This window comes from Chelonoidis abingdonii, chromosome 1, assembly GCF_003597395.2.
Source record: "Chelonoidis abingdonii isolate Lonesome George chromosome 1, CheloAbing_2.0, whole genome shotgun sequence".
In the NCBI taxonomy this organism is placed as follows: Eukaryota; Metazoa; Chordata; order Testudines; family Testudinidae; genus Chelonoidis; species Chelonoidis abingdonii.
This window is the reverse complement of record NC_133769.1, coordinates 313,972,096-313,989,640: the sequence shown is the minus strand read 5'-3', so window position 1 is coordinate 313,989,640 and position 17,545 is coordinate 313,972,096. Positions and strand designations below refer to the sequence as shown.

Sequence of the window (17,545 nt, the reverse complement as noted above, 5' to 3'; positions counted from 1 at the left end):
TCTGGGAAAATCAGGCCACGTCTACACTAGAGAGTTTACAGTGGCACCACTGAACCGATTGAGCTGCACTGCTGTAAGATCTCTAGTGTAGCCGCTCTATGCTGATGGGAGAGAGCTCTCCCGTTGACATAATTAAACCACCTCGAATAACTGGCAGTAGCTATGTCAGTGAGAGAGCATCTCCCACCAACATAGTGCTGTCCATACCAGTTCTTCTGTCAGTGTAACTTATGTTGCTTGGGAGGGTGGTTTTTTTCACACTGCTGAGTGACAAGTTATTACTGACAAAAGTACTAGTGTAGACATAGCCTCAGAGTCTCACAGTGAAATACAAGATCAAACAGATAGTTTAGCATCGTAGTTAGCAAGGTGAATGGTCTCTTACCACATCACAGGTCTTGGGTGGGAGGCCAATCCTTGCCCACAGACAACCTGCCAACCTGAAACGTATTCTCACCAGCAACTGCACACCGTACCATAGTAACTCTTCCTCAGGAACCAATCCATGCAACAAACCTCGATGCCAACTCTGCCCACATATCTACACCATACGGACCTTTAACCCGATCAGCCCACACCATCACTGGCGGGGACATGCCGCGATGTGTTGTGCTGTCCGACGCGGGCAAACTCTTGGGACATTTTTATATAGTGAGTGTAAGAAAAATAATGTAGACTAATCTCTTTCTATTCATTTTGCAATGACTTTTCAGTTTAACCCTTTTCTCTTTAAAATCTGCTTACCAATGCATCGCTTATCCCTAATTCCCTTATACAGGAAATACGGCTGGATGAGCAGAACAGACGATCGGGCCCTGATTCCCCATGTGTGCCTGGAACCCGTCACTTTTGCCACCTCCTGCCATCCTCAGAGCAAACTGAGGGCCAGCTTCAACTTTCCAGCACCAATTCAGAGCAGTCATCAAGGCTATCCATTCGAATTTATGCGCTCGCCTGAGGCGGCCTTTACTGCACAGGGGCTGATTGAGCTGCATTCTGGGCCAACCCTCCCGTTCAGACCTGGGGCCCCCATAGCAGGGAATTGCAGCGTATAGCTCTTCTGCCATCAAGGGCTGAATTTGTGGTCGCTGCAGCGTGTGGCATGTGCTGGAACAACCCCAAAGATGGGGATATTGAATTTTTATACAAGAAAATTAAAAAGCTGTAGGATTTGCCCAATTAGTTTGAGTAAGACATGGCTTCCAATAAGTCTTTCAGTTCTTTAGAGGTAAATCATGTATCAAATGGGACGGAGCATCATTTTTAGACTGTATAGGGAACTTTGAAAGTCAGAAGAACGAGTCTTTTTGAAAGGAGGAGTATTTGAGAAGTTTATAGCAGGAAGTCGCATAGAAGGGATCGTTAGTTTCGATCCCTGCACAGCTGTCACCAATTAATATCGCATCAGTATGCGTCAACCTCTGCTAATTGTATATGTACATACTTCGGCCACCTCGACAGTCACGTAACGCGGAGTATAGAATAATGTTACCGGATGCAGACACAAATGTCAAATCTAGGGGGCAATGGCTGACTATACAAACTAATAGCCTGGTAGGGGGTATCGAGCACTTCCAAACCTCACCTGTCAGCACACACTGCCACTATACAGACCTTAATGGCCATCCTGCAGCAAAAAGAGCGTTCAGGACCAGAACATTTCAAAGAAACTGCTGAGCGTTCAGTTCATCTGCAAAATGGACCATCAGCTCGACTGACAAAGACTGTAGATGGCTTCCAATACAAACCAGTTCATCCTTCCCTTGGTTTTCAACCTCATCGCATAAACAGGCCCCATCTCCCTGATTGAAACTAACCGCGTTAATCTCTAGCTTGACTTGCTAGCTAAAACCTACCTGGAATTTCTCAACTACCTGGTCTGACGAATGGTATCACCCACGAAAGCTCACGACTCCAATGTCTGTATGATCGTATAAAGGTACACTAGGGATCTTGCTTGCTTCTTAAATCCAGACTAACACGGCTACCCCTCTGATACTTACCACATATTCTAACTCCTTATGCTAAACCAGTGGGTCTCAAACTTTTTTACTGGCAACCCTTTCACACAGCAAGCCTTTGAGTGCGACCCTCTCAATAAACACACTTTTTAGTATATTTAACACCATTATAAATGCTTGAGGCAAAGCGGGGTTTGGGGTAGAGGTTGACAGCTTGCGATCCCCCCCCATATAATAACCTCATGACCCCCTAAGGGGTCCCGACCCCCAGTTTGAGAACCCCTGCACTAAACTGTTTAATCTTGTGTTTACCTGTGAGTACTTTTCCCAGAGCTGAAGAAGAGCTCTGTAGCTTGAAATCTTGCCTCACCCACCAACACAAGTTGCTCCTTTAAAAGAGATTACCTGACCCACCTTGTCTCTCAAATTCTCCCACCCTTTGGGAAAGAATCCTAGAGCATCTCAGCACAGAGATATGTCCCCAGACACACGAGTGAATGCAGAAACAGTGAGTGCATTTATCCAGGTACAGTTTTGCAGTGGGGAATGCTCACAGCAGAGGTAGGCTAACCTGGGTGCTGATCACCTGAGCTAACTTAGCAGTGAAGACATACCCTTCAGTGGCATATAGGAGGGGGAAATCCTAGGTGAGGATAGAAGCATAAACTTGTCACATAGTGTTGCATGTAACCTGGATAGTGTATCACATTAAAGCCTTGAGCAGAAAATCCTAATAATTTATTGATGGGAACATGCCCAGAAATTACACTACCCCCTACTTCCAAATCATCTAGTAAACTATGGCTATACCAGGTCTCTGGAAATAATGTTGCTGACCTTTTCAGACTTCTTCCCAGAGAGCTAACTTCACCTATGGTAGGCTATCTGGGCCAGAATCTGAAGGTTTCAGTAGAAAATGTGGATATGGGGTAAAGAACCTAAGTAGGCAATCACTTATCCAGTTAACAAAAGCTTCCCTTGGTCATGCAGGGACAACTACCACATATACTGTGTTCCTGTCTGGGTAACACACAGTAGGGAAAATGCAGAAGAGCTGACTATTTGAGGGGCTGGTTTCTATGCGGGCTGCTAGTGTGACTAAGACCAGCTGAACTATCTTGTAAGCAGGGACTCACTGGCTCCCAGCTCAGTCTTTTAATAATGCAGTGGCATCAGAAATGGGTCAAGTTATGTATCATTTGAAAGCCACTTTCTCCCATCACTGCAGTGGTACCAAATTTGACAAACCTAGAACAGTTATGTACATATATATTTGAGAAAATGTTTAAAAATTAACTTTTTATAATCTAACATAGATGCAGGGGCGGCTCCAGGCCCCAGCACGCCAAGCACGTGCTTGGGGCGGCATGCCGCGGGGGGCACTCTGCCGGTCGCCGGGACCACCGAAGCCACAGGAACAGCAGACCCTCCGCAGGCATGCCTGCAGGAGGTCCACTGGAGCCGCAGGACCAGTGAGCAGCAGAACGCGCCCTGCGGCATGACGCCGTGCTTGGGGTGGCAAGATGTCTAGAGCTGCCCCTGCACAAATGCATTGCTTATATAAAAGACTGAGCTTTAGTAATCCTAGGGAAACTAGCCTTGACATGTAGAACTGAAAATATTTATTCATCAGTATTACCATTAGTGTAGTCTCTGTCCTGGGCACCACTACTAGACATATCAGACTAATCCTTGTCATAATAGCAGGTGTAACTTTAGGTACTTTTGCAGCCTGCTGTTTCTTCAGAGAACTCTTAAGATATTGGCAGCACAAACTATAAACCTACCCTTGAGGAGGCTTGGGGGAAATCCGTTCTATGTGGTGGAGAACCACAGTGGCAACTGCAGTCTCCAGGGGGAGTACTTTGTTGTAATCTGTGGAGAAGCCAATGCTGTGCATAATCTGCATGAGGAATTTACTGCAGGTTTTGGAATGAACTGTTAAACAGCTACTGGTAATGGTACATTAAGTATATGCCCTACAGTTGTCACGTATGTGTTGGAAACCTGCCTTTCATTCACATATTTGTACATGAGGCTTTCTGATAAAATGGCAGCCTTGTGCCACATTTGCTTACGGTCTCACTTTCTGGTGCTAAAGTCACTGCAAGCACCAATGCACTTCTTAAAGCACTAGTACAGTCATGAGGTATTGTTTTTTCAGGTTAGGCATCAGCTGTGGATCCCTGAAACACTCATGTACTGCTGGACAAAATGTTTTACCCTAAAAATGTAGCAGCTGCAAGGTCTTTATATTGCTGTTGATGTCAGCACTTTCTTTGGCATTTGATAGCACCACATCTTTTGCGGTTTTTCTGCAGCTAGGATTGCTAAAAACTACATCCATATCCCACACTAATCTTCAACATGTGCTTTGAGAGCCTTTCTGCTAAGCATATGTTGTTCTTCAGTCCAATCCAAAGCACATATTTCTTGTACTTAGCCTCTGCATCAGCCATTGCTACTATTTTCCCATCCATTAGAGCAGGGGTAGGCAACTTATGGCATGTGTGCTGAAGGCGGCATGCAAGCTGATTTTCAGTGGCACTCACACTGCCTGGGTCCTGGCCACCGGTCTGGGGGGCTCTACATTTTAATTTTAAATGAAGCTTCTTAAACATTTTAAAAACCTTATTTACTTTACATACAACAATCGTTTAGTTATATAGTATAGACTTATAGAAAGAGACCTTCTAAAAACGTTAAAATGTATTACTGTCATGCAAAACCTTAAATTAGAGTGAATAAATGAAGACTCACTCAGCACAGCACTTCTGAAAGGTTGCCAACCCCTGCATTAGGGCCTCAGCGAGGCAATTTATGAACAAACTCCAGCTGACTTGCACAGCTTGCAGGAGTAAAATCAGTATTTGTTTCCATTGCTTTTACATTTTGACACATTACATACATTCCTGCTATAACATTCAATGTGATACACAGGGTCGTGTGCGTGGAGGTCTTTTGGGACAATACACCTACTTCATTTTACTTTTCATGCAACGTTCTCGCTAACAGTGACCGCTTCATACAGTTTCTCTCCTGTCTCAAGTATTGAAACTGTAGTTAATGGATGCCTTTGGGCTTCCAGCTTACCCCAAAAGCAGCAGGTGTTTTTTCAAAACACATGCCAGGGGGCCTCATATAAGGTGAATCTTGCTCACAGCTGGCACTTGTCCCAGCATCAGTTTTTTACTGATATCTCCAACCTTGCCACATTCAGTTTATGGGTGCACTTCTTAGAGCATGTAAGGTGCCGGTCCTCTGTGGTATTCTCCAAAGATTCAGTTGCTGCTAGTTTGTATCTTCATTTCCTCATTGATGCTTAAAAATGACGAAGACCAAAGTAAAAATAATATTCCTGGAGGAATTCTGCACCAAAAAATTAAAAGTTCTGCACACGATATTTTAAAATCCTTTATATTTTTGTCAAAATAACAGTATAATCACTCCAGTTTCAATCATTTTGAGTAATTTATTTTAAAATACCTGTCAACAAGTATGTAAACAATACACACAATAACAAAGATTCCTCCAGGAGTAGAGAGTTAGGGAATCCCCTATGACAACCCAGTTCCAGTTGGGGGGGTGCTTCATGGGGCCCCCAGACACCTGCACTCCCCTCCCCCCAAAGGCCACCTGTGAGGCCCAGCCATGGGGCACGTCCAGAGCCCAGCCACAGGACACCCAAGACACCCACACCTGTCCTCTCAGAACACAGCTATAGGGCAGCCCCCCCAGAGCCCAGCTGCGGTACATCTCCATCCTCCCAGCCCAGACACCTGCAACCCCAGAGCCTTTACTCCACCCAGCTTCCTTGCTGTCCTGTTGGGGAACATGATGTGGTGCGGCCTGGCCATGCCCTTTCTCAACCTTTGCCAGAGCAGGATCTCCCCAGCCCTCTCCTGTCCCCGGGAAAATGATGAAGCCCAACAGCCAGAATGTGCAGATCCTCTATCCCGGCTGGGCTGAGCACTCCACTCACTGCAAGCTGGGCTCTGCAGAGTCCAGTGGCCCCTACTAGTGGCCAGCAGTTCTGCAGCCCCACTTCTGTGGGGGAAACATGGAATTCTGTGCAAATTCTGCACTGCGAAGTGGTGCATAAGTCCCCCAGGAGTAAAATCAGGATGTTGTAATAAGTTACTTGGGGATAGTAATTAATTGTTATGTAAGGTATATTGTGTAACTATAGGCTTACCATTTGGGGGTGGATTCCAGTAATTTCTAACTAAAGAATGTCTCAACCAGCACCTCATTAAAACACTTTTGGCTTAATAAACAAAGGTGATAATACCACTCAACAGCTACTTTTTTTTGTCAGTGATGGCAAATCAACGTGAAGCACACCCTTCCCTTTATACAAATGTATAACATTAAAAAAATTAATTCAGTATCACGCGCTGATCACTAACTGATAAAAGTATGTCAGTCGAGGGCTAAATTTAACTTTGTAAGGGCAGCATGTTTGACATGCCTTTGTTTAATATAATTAAAAACAACTTTTAAACATTCTCAAATATATATATTTACATAAAATTGTTCTAAGTTTGTCATGTTTGTACCACTGTGTTTGTGGAAGAAAGGGCTTCTGAATTATATCCACCTTGACCCACTTCCAATGACACTTTATTATCAAAATTTCCGCCAACCAGACGACATGGAGCTGGGAGCCAGGTGGTGCAATGATTCCCCCCCCCCCCCCCCCTCCATGCTGCAGAGAGTGATACTACTGAAGTTATGATTCAGTAGATTTTTACTAAACTAGTAACGGCTGCCTTACCTTTCTATCATTAACTTACCCACAGATTTACACCTGCTCCAAGACTAAGGTGGGAGATAGACACCAGTTTAGCCAGCGAAAGGTAGAGTAAAACTAGGCAAAGAAGGAACTAGATTAGCATTCTTCAAATACACCAGGGGCTTTTCTTGCAGCCACAGCCTCCTGCACTCTGATATGGGGGGGGGGGGGGGGCGCAAAGCAGCAGCCCTTCCCTGTTGCTTCTGGAGGTGTTGGCTGCTAGGGCTGCAAGTAGAGGTCAGGCCAGGGGCAGGCAAACTTTTTGGCCTGAGGGTCACATTGGTGTTGCAAAACTGGATGGAGGGCTGGCGAGGGAAGGCTGTGCCTCCCAAAACAGCCTGGCCCCCGCCCCAGCCAACCCCCGCCCCTGCTCCTTGTCCTGCCCCACTCCCAGTCCTCTGACTGTCCCCATCCCCTCACAAGCCCCCTGGGATCCCACACCTATCCAACCTTCCCTGTCCCCTGACCGCCCCACCTCCCACAAACTTCCACCCCATCCAACCATCCCCTGCTCCCTGTCCCCTGACTGCCTCCCAGGGCACCCTGCCCCTTATACAACCCCCCAGCCCCCTTACCACGCCGAGCAGAACATGCAGACCAGCATGTCTGGCTGCCGTGCTGGCCAGAGCCAGACACGCTGTCACTCTGCTTTGCAGGAGCACACAACTCTGCCGCCCAGAGTGCTGCTGCCCACACAGCAGTGTGACTCTGCAGGGGAAAGGGGACAGCAGGGGAGGGGCTGGGGGCTAGCCTCCCTGGCCAGAAGCTCAGGGGCTGGCAGGATGGTCCCTCAGGTCATAGTTTGCCAACCTCTGGGTCAGACACTGACCTCTCCGGAGACAGCTGGGGCACAATGCTGGAAGAGCAGGCAGCTGGTGAGTTCCTCACCTTTGAGGAGCGATGGGTCTCAGGCTTTGGTGTTTCCCGCCTGAGGTGGCAAGCTCTGGCTGTTGGGCTTTAGGCTCCAGCCCTGGGGTCTGGCTGCATGGCGGCAGGCCCCAGCATCTGGCTATGCAGTTTCAGGCTCCATCTCCTGGCCACCAGGCTTTAGACATCAGGCTCTAGCTCCCCACTGTCTTCTCTGGACCCCCCCACCCCAATCATCCCTAGCTCCTACTGTCTCCCCCGACCCATCCATCCAGGGTTTAATTTGTCCCCAGCTTTCCTGGGACTGAGTAAGTATGCTGTGAAAAGTGAGAGTTGTACATTTGTTTATATCACTTTACTAGCTAACAATAAATAAATTACAATGATTTGGACATGTACATGTGCATATTTATTTGTTTTTCCTAAAGCTAATCAAATATATTAGGAAAAAGTGTGAAAGCAGCCACCAGAAAGCATTGGGGGCCACACTCTTAGGCCACCAAAATTTTGTCCTGAAAGTCCCTGAACTAGATGGTCTACATCAGTGGTCCCCAACCTCTTCAGATAAAGGACCGTGGCGGTGGTGGAGCATCCGCCGAAATGCCACTGAATTTCTGCAGCATTTTGGCGGCAATGCCTCTTGATGACATCACTTGCCGCCATGTGACATCATCAAGAGGCGTCACCGCAGAAATTCAGCGGCATTTCGGCGGATGCTCCACCGCCGGCCAGGATGCGGGCGCATTTAGATGCCCCTGTGGGCACCGTGTTGGGAACCCCTGGTCTACATACTCTGTATGTTGTGTGAGTCTGAATGCAATAGGACAGTTCTGACACATTTCAACTGGACATGTGTTATTTTGTGCCCAACATTTTACCATGTAGCTCTCTGCTCATTAGCAATGCAGACAAAAAATTAATCCCTGATGAATTAATCCATAGGTATAAAACATTTATTGCAACATAAAACAATTTTTAAATTAGGCCTGTCCCTTCACATTAGTGATCAGTGTCTTCCAGAAACTAAGTTAGTACTGAATAATTTAATTTAATCTCTTCCTTTATTACCCTTTAGACTGATGGACAGGACATCTGTCACCTCTTCTGACAGCCTTGTTTTTTAACATCTGGATGAGATAATTTCAAACTGCCTACACAGTGTACATGAAGTGTTGCCATCAGGAAGATAACCTTAAATAACTTTCTGCAAAGGAAAATAACTCATACATAAATACACTACAGTAAGATAAGTTTCAGTGAGTCTTAAATTGCAAAACTATTTTTAGCAATAAATAATCTTACCACTTGATGGAATGAACATTTTTTCTACAAGAGGTTACATATAGTTAAGCAGCACATTAAAAAAAATATTTCCCAGTGGGAGATTACTTATAATCCATTGTGCCTTAACACCTTCCAATCACATGCCATCAACTTAGTAGTAGAAGCAGTAAGAATCTTCTAAGTAAATGGACCTGACTTTGCTTTGCATATAAAGTATGCAAGTGACTCGCATACTTTAACACTGTTCATTTTAAAATTGAGTTTTACCTGAAAATGATTATCAATGCATTTGTCATTCTTCCTCTACAGGCATTCTATGCAAGTGGTACAACCAATATTATCGCCCTTTCCCCATCCCTCTTTCTGAAATGTATTTTGTGGCTACAAAATATACTGTTAAAGACGATGCTTGAAGAGGAAAAACTGAACTAGTTCTATGAAGTTTTATCCAACAGATATTTAAAATCATAATTAATTCTGAAAAATGCACAGTCAATGGAAAAACTCCCACTGATTTCAGTGGGATCAGGATTTGGCCCAGTCTGAATTCTTATTTACGGGTAAAATAGAATGGAAATCTTTAACTCAGTGCATATGAAATCTTTGCCTTTTGCAGTGTTACATGCTGCCAATTCATGTAAATTTTCAGTGTCAAATGGTTTGGTGATTAGGAGTTATCTGACCACCGTGTAATCATAGGGGCCATAGCTTTCTGACCAGTTTAATGGTGGCTGCACTCCTTATCCAAAGAGTGAATTATTAACAGTCTACCCAGTAGGAGTGATCATGAACAAGATTTAGAAGTTTTATGGTGTCAGTCGGCTATAGCATTCAAGCACTTCAAAGAGTTAAAATATACAGCAACATAATTCACAACAAACACTAAGCGCGCTGTGCTGAAAAGTTCCCATGTTAGAACCAGAATTAAGACTCAAAAGAAAGTCATGTCTGCTGCCACTATGCCTTGCTTATTTTATTCTCATGCTAAATGTGATAAATATTTTGAGGTCAATGTGTTTAGCAACATTAACATATTCTATTTGCCTTTTTATACACACAACTTTCCTTTGTGAGAAAGATATTAAATGCATGGGCATCAAAGGGAGATTAGCATGATATAAAATTCGTTTGTGTGTTAACATTTTACAGTAGAGTGAACGCTTACTAACAAATCAGGCTTCATACCAAAAAGACTTCCCATCATGTGGGGTCCTAGAACTTTTCCCCATTCCTGTAAGCTAGGATATCTTTTCCCCACCCATTCTATTCCTGCTTTTCTCTTCAGCACTTAGCATGCTTCTGCAGCCAGTACAAGACACTCAGTATGACACCCTCCCCCCACAAACAAAAAAAACTTTCCATGTGGCGGCTGGTGGCATCAACTAAAATAATACAGGCTGATGTGAGGCTACAGTCAAGGTCTAGAAGTTGTTCTCACAACTATGACAGCAGAGTGGCACCAAACAAGCCTTCTTTCCTTTAAAACGAAAAAACAAGAAGCTGAATGAAAAGGAAACTAAGTTTCTCCTGGGCTTGCTCCTGTACACCCTTCCCTTATGAATAGTTTTATATGAGTAGTTCCACAGACATCAACGGGACATAAATAAAAGCTGATGGGATAAGACACTAGAGTGCTAACAAATACATATGATCCTGTAAAATAAGATAGCACATTTAATCTTTTTACTTTGAGAACATGTTTAACATTGAATGGCTCCAAAAAGAGTCTCATATATTCCTGGGATACAAGGAGGGTGACTGTGACAGAGACTCCAGATGTTAAAGATTATAAAGCACTGCAACATCTTTCTGACTTTGGCATTGACAGAATGCTGGGGGAGGGCACAAGATATCCCTGTCTTTTACACACTATACAATGAATTTACTGTACCATCTAGTGGTGATTTCCTGTGTATCCCCTGAGATGATTCAAGTCTTCTGTAAAAGGACTATAACCTTGTTCCTTTAAACAGCGTAAAGACCAGAATAGTTGATCTGCTGGAGGAAATTCTTCCCATTTAACCCATTCCCAACCTGTACAAAAGAAAGAGGAAAAAGTGTCAGAGCCTGTAAAACAACTAGAGAGGGGCAATACCATCCCAATACATTTACAAGGACAGTGCTAGTGCAGAAATTACATCTGCAACATAAATGTAACATCCTGCACTATAACAATCAGAAAAAATGGCACAAGAAATCCACAACATTTTCTGAGATGTGTATCTAGTCCTTTATTCAAAGAAAGTGATTCAGGGTGGATATAATTTACCCACTCTCCCTCCTGCAGGGCCTATGTTGGCACAGTTCTCTGTTAGGGCTTATACTTCAACACAAAGTGAGATGAGATGGGGAGCCTTGCTTTGGATATGATCTTAAATGCAGATCTCCTAAAACTAGAGCTGCGATTTGTATATAGATTTTGGGACGAAGATGGGGACTCTCTCAGTAGGCAGCCTGCCCACCCAGGCTACAGTGCTCCTACTTCAGCTGACAGAATCCAATTCTCCAGTGGCAGGGAAGCTACTGAGATGGATCACAGCAGGAGACTTTGTTTCCCTTTCAGCTGATGAGCTCCCTCCTGCTCAGGATCTCAGATACCCTGGGAGTATCCGTTTCAGGATCTATTTATGTACGCGGCTGCCCCTTGGCTCTGGTGTTTGCGGTGGAAATGGAGCAGAGGATTTACCCCTTTCATGGCTGCGCGGGAAGGACCCGGTATAAGGGTCTCCCCGGGGAGGCTAACGGCGCTAACACCGGGCCGGGCTCTGAACACTTGGGTTCAGCGGTGGGTGCGCGGAGCGTTTCCCCTACTGCTGGGGGGCGGGGTTGGGGCGCTGCCCTGCTCCCGGCCTGGCCCCTCTTACTCTCGTTTTTCTCGGGCTCGCGGTTCCTCGGCTCGGGCTCGCGCTCCGTGTCCACGTCCCCCTTCATGAGGATGGTGACATAGTGGTACCGGTCCGGGGCGCTGACCGCGTTCATCACCGAGGCGAAGCGCACGTTCTTCAGGTGCAGCGCGGCCTCCTCCAGGGTCTCCCTCCGCGCGCACTGCGCCAGGCTCTCCCTGCGAGCGGGGGGGGGAGGGGGCAGTGAGCGCGGACACAACAGAGCCTCCCTCCCCGCAGCGTCGCGCTCACCTCGCCGCTCGCCTGGCGCGCGACCGCCGACGCTGCGGGACGCCGGGAAGCGCACGCGCGCGCGCTGGCGGAAAGAGGAAGGGCAGGACGGCGCGCGGCTCCTACCCGAATTCCAGGTGTCCTCCGGGAAGCTGGTAGGTGCCGGCGCCGACGGCGCCTTTCCTCTTGCCCAGGAGGACGCACTTGGGGTGGGCGGGGCTGGTAATCACTACCGCCACGCCGACCCCGGGACGCGCTTGCACCGGGACACCCTCCATGCTGTCGCCGGCGATCACGGCCACGTGACCGGAGGGACACGCCCCCCCCATGCGGTTCCCCGCTCGGAGCCTATGGCGAGCAGTCAGGAAGTGACCTACAGCGAGACTCCGCCAATCCAGAAGGCCCCGATGCCGCCGTCGGAATTTGCCGGCAGTTTCGAAGCCGCGCATGCGCGGAGAACGAGTTCGGCAGTCAGTTATTGACTGAAGCGCTCGTGGCGGCTGTGTCCTAGTGCATGCGCAATAGTGGCAGCGCAAAGCTACAGGCGACGGCTGTGGGATAGGGCACGGTTGCCAAGCCTCCCGGGTTGGCCGGGAGTCTCCCAGTATCGGTATCGATCTCCTGGTGGCTAATCAAACCAAACCGGGAGATTTTAACAGTCCAGTAAAAGTCCGGTCGGCTGCGCAGGAGAGATAAGGCAGGCTCCCTGTGCCTCCAGGAGCTGACTGGCATGTCCAGCTCCCAGGTGGAGGCATGGCCAGGGCGGGTCTCTGCATGCACATTGCTGCCCTGAGCACCAAGTCTGCAGCGCCCATTGGTCAGGAACCGCAGTCAGTGGGAGCTGCAGGAATAGGCGCCGACTTCCACTGTTCCTGGTGAGTGCTGGGCCCCGCCCCTGCACCACCTCTTCTCTGCCTCCTCCCTTGACTGTGCCATGTCCTTGCTCCTCCCCCCTTCATCCTGGAAAGTCCTAAGTGCCGCCAAACAGGGCCGGCTTTAGGAAGTGCGGGGCCCAATTTGAACAGTTTCGGTGGGGCCCCGGCAGGGATGACTTAAAAAAAAAGTGTGGCTTGTACTCACCAGGCGGTGCTCTGAGTCTTTGGCAGCGGGTCCTTCACTCACTCCAGGTCTTCAGCGGCACTGAAGGACCTGCAGCCAAAGTGCCACTGAAGACCTGAAACGCCGCCAGGTGAGTAAAAATTAAAAAGGCACCTCTAACCAGGGAAGGGATTCTTGCTGGGTGTGGGGCCCTCTTAGGCGCGGGGCCCGATTCGGGGGAATTGGTGGAATAGGCCTAGAGCCGGCCCTACCGCCAAACAGCTGTTTCGTGGTGGGAAGCACTGGAAAATAGAGGAGCGGGGACACACTACACTCAGGGGGAGTAGGAGGTGAGGTGAGTTGGTTGCTGGTGGGTGCAGAGGACCCACTAATTTCTCCCCATGGGTGCTCCACCCCTGGAGCATCCATGGAGTCTCAGCCTATAGCTGTGGGGGTGGTGCCTGAGAACTGGGGCAGCGTGCAGACCCCCTGCTCATGCCTCTGCCCTGGGAGCTGGACACGCTGGCCACTTCCAGGAGCCACCACCTGCACCCCAAGCCCTGTCCCAGCCCAGAGCCCTGCTCCCACATCCAGAAAACCTCTTTTCTGGCCCCACCCTGGAGCCTGTACTCCGTGCTGGAGCTCTCGTCCCCTCCTGCACCCCAACCCTCTTCTCCAACCAAGTGAAAGTGAGTGAGGGTGGGGAAGAGCAAGCGATGGAGGGAGGGGGGATAGAGTGAGTGGGGGGTAGGGCCTCAGAGAAGGAGCAGGACTGGGGCATGGCCTCAGGGAAGGAGAGGGGCAAGTGTGTTTGAGTTTGTGTGATTAGAAAGTTGGCAACTGTAGGAGATGGTGCAAGGCCTACTGTTACTGAGGTCAGTGGGGCAGGACACAACTAGCGCCCAGGCCAGAATCTTCCACTCCGCCACTCCCAGTGCAGCCCCCCTCTGCCATTGAGCAAGTACAGGTGCCGGCCCAGTGCTCATAGGATTGCCAGGTGCCCGGTTTTCAACCGGGAAGTCAGATGTACTGACCAGACCCCAAAAGTCTGGTTGCTGCGGGGTGAGGGAAGGTCCCAGGTCATTAACTCACAGCAGCCCCTGCTCATCTGGGGACACCTCCTACCTGCAGGAGGCTCCTTGTCAGCCTGCTCCTGTCCCAGCCCTGGAGCAGAGGGAGCCCAGCTGGGACGGGAGAGGAAGGTGGAGACAATCCAGCGAGAGACAGGGAGAGGAGTGAGCGATAGGGGTGTGGTCTTAGGGGGAACAGGCAGAGCAGGAGTAGGGGCCTTGAGGGGAAACAGCAGAGAACAGGCTGGGGACTGGGGAAAGAAGAGGAGAAAGGGAGTGAGGCCTCTGGGGTCCAGTTACCAGCTATTAGAAAGGTGGCAGCCCTACTTGCTCAGTGACCAGATGTCTCCTGGTACAAACTGGAGAAGGGAGTGCTAGGGCGGCTCCTGCTGCAGGGCTGCTAGCCCCAAGGAGGGAACCAGGCTCCCCACATCATGAGATTATTTGAAGCCAATGAGCTATTGTTAACACACTAAATGGTAGGGTGTGTGTGCACGGGGGCCATTTTGAACAACACGCCACTCTGCCCCCACCAGCATGACTTCATTCACATGATGCATGCAAGGTCAGGCTGGTGGTTGGGGCAAGAGTGCACTTATGAAAATAGCATCCCCCAAGTGGCATGAGCTTGCTTGCACCATTCATAGGAAGTCACGTTGGCAGGGGCAGACCCACGCCATTCTTGAAAGTGTTGGACTGTCTGGTACTGCAGGAACAGGTCATTGGCCACCCTAACTTGAACCCAAGTCTCCTACCTCTCAGTTGACCCTTGAACTCAGATCTCCCACCTCTCAGCTGAGTGTCCTTGTTTCATGACCTCACAATCTCCTTTTGGTAGGTTGGTCCAAGAAGACAGAGTCCATGGACTGATGACACAGACGTGAGTTCAGTAACAACAGAACATGTATTTATTACTGGAAAAAGGGATAAGGCAGCTCTACTCTTGGCACTGCTGACCCCAAGTGCTTTTGCTCACCCTGAGCAGGACCCAAGTGCCTCTCTGCTGTCCCCTGACCTACCTCTCCACGTTACTTCCTGGGTCAGGGGTCCTTCTTCCCCTCTGGGAAGAACTGTGTCTTTAAAGGGTTGCTGTCTGTCTGGATGTCTGCCACAAACAGTCATAGACCCAGTCAGCACAGTAACTTGGTTACACTTCTCCCCCTTTTGAAAAAGACACATCTTTTGGGATACATATCAAACAAAATAATCAAAAGAACAAACTATGAAAAGATGAAACCCTTACACCAAACTGGTTTTCCCATTGCTATGGTTTGAAAGAATATGTCACCTGTCATAATCAAGAGTGGGGTCAATCAGTTTTCTGGTACTATAGTCAGTGCAGGTTGGGCACCATTGCCTCCACAGTTGCTGTCCATCCTAGGTGTGAGCTGCTCGATTCCAAGGTGTCTCCCATCTGGTCATATGCAGCATTATCAACATCTGGTACACTCTGTTGAATTGTGCACCCATGTAATTTTACACACAAAATGTATTGTCACATAATATTGCATAATATCGCTTAACAGAGAAAGACCATGAAAAATGTTGGATCAATGCTCAAGGGAGCATTGATCAATTTTGTTAGAAAATGCCAAGAGAAAGGTCCCACATTGGAAATACACCAGCAAAACAGAGAGTAAAATATTTTCTTGGACAGGTGTTTGAAGATGGTGGAAAACTCTTGCAAAATATGCAATGTTGTTCTGGACCATCAGAGGAAATTGACAATTGCAAACCACCTCACCAAAGCACAGAAGTATTTAAATGGAAAAGCTGCACTGCAGGGAGAGTCACAAAAAATGCAGTGTACACTTTCAACGTGTTTCAACACAACCACAATAGCATATTGTGAACACTTGGATGTTGTCTGTGATTTGGTCTTAATTTGTGCCGCTGTAAACATACGGTCATCTAAAACGAACCATCATTTCATATGTCAGTTTCTAAACACCTGAGTCAAGAATGGTGCTGCAATTCTAAATCTTAAAGCTGTCTACATCACTGAGAGAGATAAACTTAAGTACAAAGTGAAGGATAACTATGTGTCAGTTATATTTGATTAAAAGACTGATGACAAGGGCCGCACTATGTACTTAACATTACACTTGCACCACTAGTAAGAGAGAGAATGGGAAGGTGTCCTCCTATCTTGCTGATATACACTTCATGCAGAAAACAAATCTGTCTCAAGCAGTTGTTCAGACTGTGCAAAATTATGAAATTGCTTAGAACAATGTGGGTGGTTTTGATGTGGATAATGCCGCGTACATGAAAAAAGCTTATAAAACTGTCTGGACTGTTTCCCAGTAGCATCCACATAACATGCCTTGCTCACATAATCAGTCTGGTGGGGGGAAATTTTCATAAGCCATTCAAGGATGACAATGCACTGGTAAAAGCTGTCTCACAAATGTTCTCAATGGCAAGGGGCAAAGACGAGGCACTTAAATTATGTCGGGCAAGAAGTTCTCAGTGCAACAGTGGCACCACACCCAGTAGCATCTAGGGAACAGCTGGTTTGTTGCTGTTCAGTACCATGAAAAGCACTTTCAAGATTATCACAGTTTTGCTGAAGAAGATGTGTGTGTGGCAACTTGGCACCACATTCATTGTGGGAACTTGAAAGAGCTGTCAGATGAAATGCAATGTTTAATGCTAAAGATTGTGTTGCATTTTGTCAATGAAATGTGCTAGCCAATCATTGACCTAATGGCTACATTTGAAAGCAAGAAACCATGCAGTCTCTTTGCTTTTAAGAAAATGGAAGAACTGCTGTTTGAGATGCATACTCAGTTTTCAGAGGAAACCACTCAAAGATTTCTGAGGGATGAAGATGTCAACAATGTAACTGTAGGGGACTGCAGAAGACTATGTTACGGCCTAGTTAGGGTATTTCCGCTTTTTTGGTGGCCAGTCACTGTAGGACACGGCATGCCAGTATAATCCTCTTCTAGCTGGTAAGAACCGCTTTGTATGGCCTTAAGCCAAGGGGCGGACGCAGCCTGTGGAAAGCCCCTGGCCATAGGCCAAGGGGCGGACACCGCCTGTGGAAAGCCCCTATTTGTTTATGTATAAGCTGTTTTTGCATTTGGTATATATAGCTGCATGGCTTCGGTCCCGCCTTTGGACTCCATACGAGGCCGAGCTTCGGTGAGCTGGGTTCCCCCCCTCACAACCTGTTCAGAGTGTCCTATCTAGAGTTCTAATTATCCTCAGCCTCTGTAAATGGTTCAGGCATAAAAACATTCCAGAGGCTCTGTGCTGCATGTCACTCACTTCACTGCTGTCATCTGCCATTTTCCTTCTTTTGCCGATGTAAGCAGAGTCAGGTTGAGCTGTACCCTGACATCTGGTGGTGAAGTACGGGAAGTGTGGAAAGAATGTCTGGAATGCAAAATCTCAAATATTTGCATAGGC

General features: G+C 47.6%; 1 protein-coding gene across 1 annotated transcript; it reads right to left on the bottom strand.

The window, feature by feature from the left end:
• Positions 1 to 8,560: 8,560 nt before the first annotated feature.
• NUDT15 (nudix hydrolase 15) lies at positions 8,561 to 12,326 on the bottom strand. Its single transcript, XM_032788142.2, has 3 exons — positions 12,147 to 12,326; positions 11,772 to 11,968; positions 8,561 to 10,941 (listed from the first exon to the last, which is right to left on the bottom strand). The coding sequence occupies exons 1-3, from the start codon at positions 12,296 to 12,298 to the stop codon at positions 10,802 to 10,804; spliced, it is 489 nt and encodes a 162-aa protein (XP_032644033.2). The 5' UTR covers positions 12,299 to 12,326; the 3' UTR covers positions 8,561 to 10,801.
• Positions 12,327 to 17,545: the final 5,219 nt, after the last annotated feature.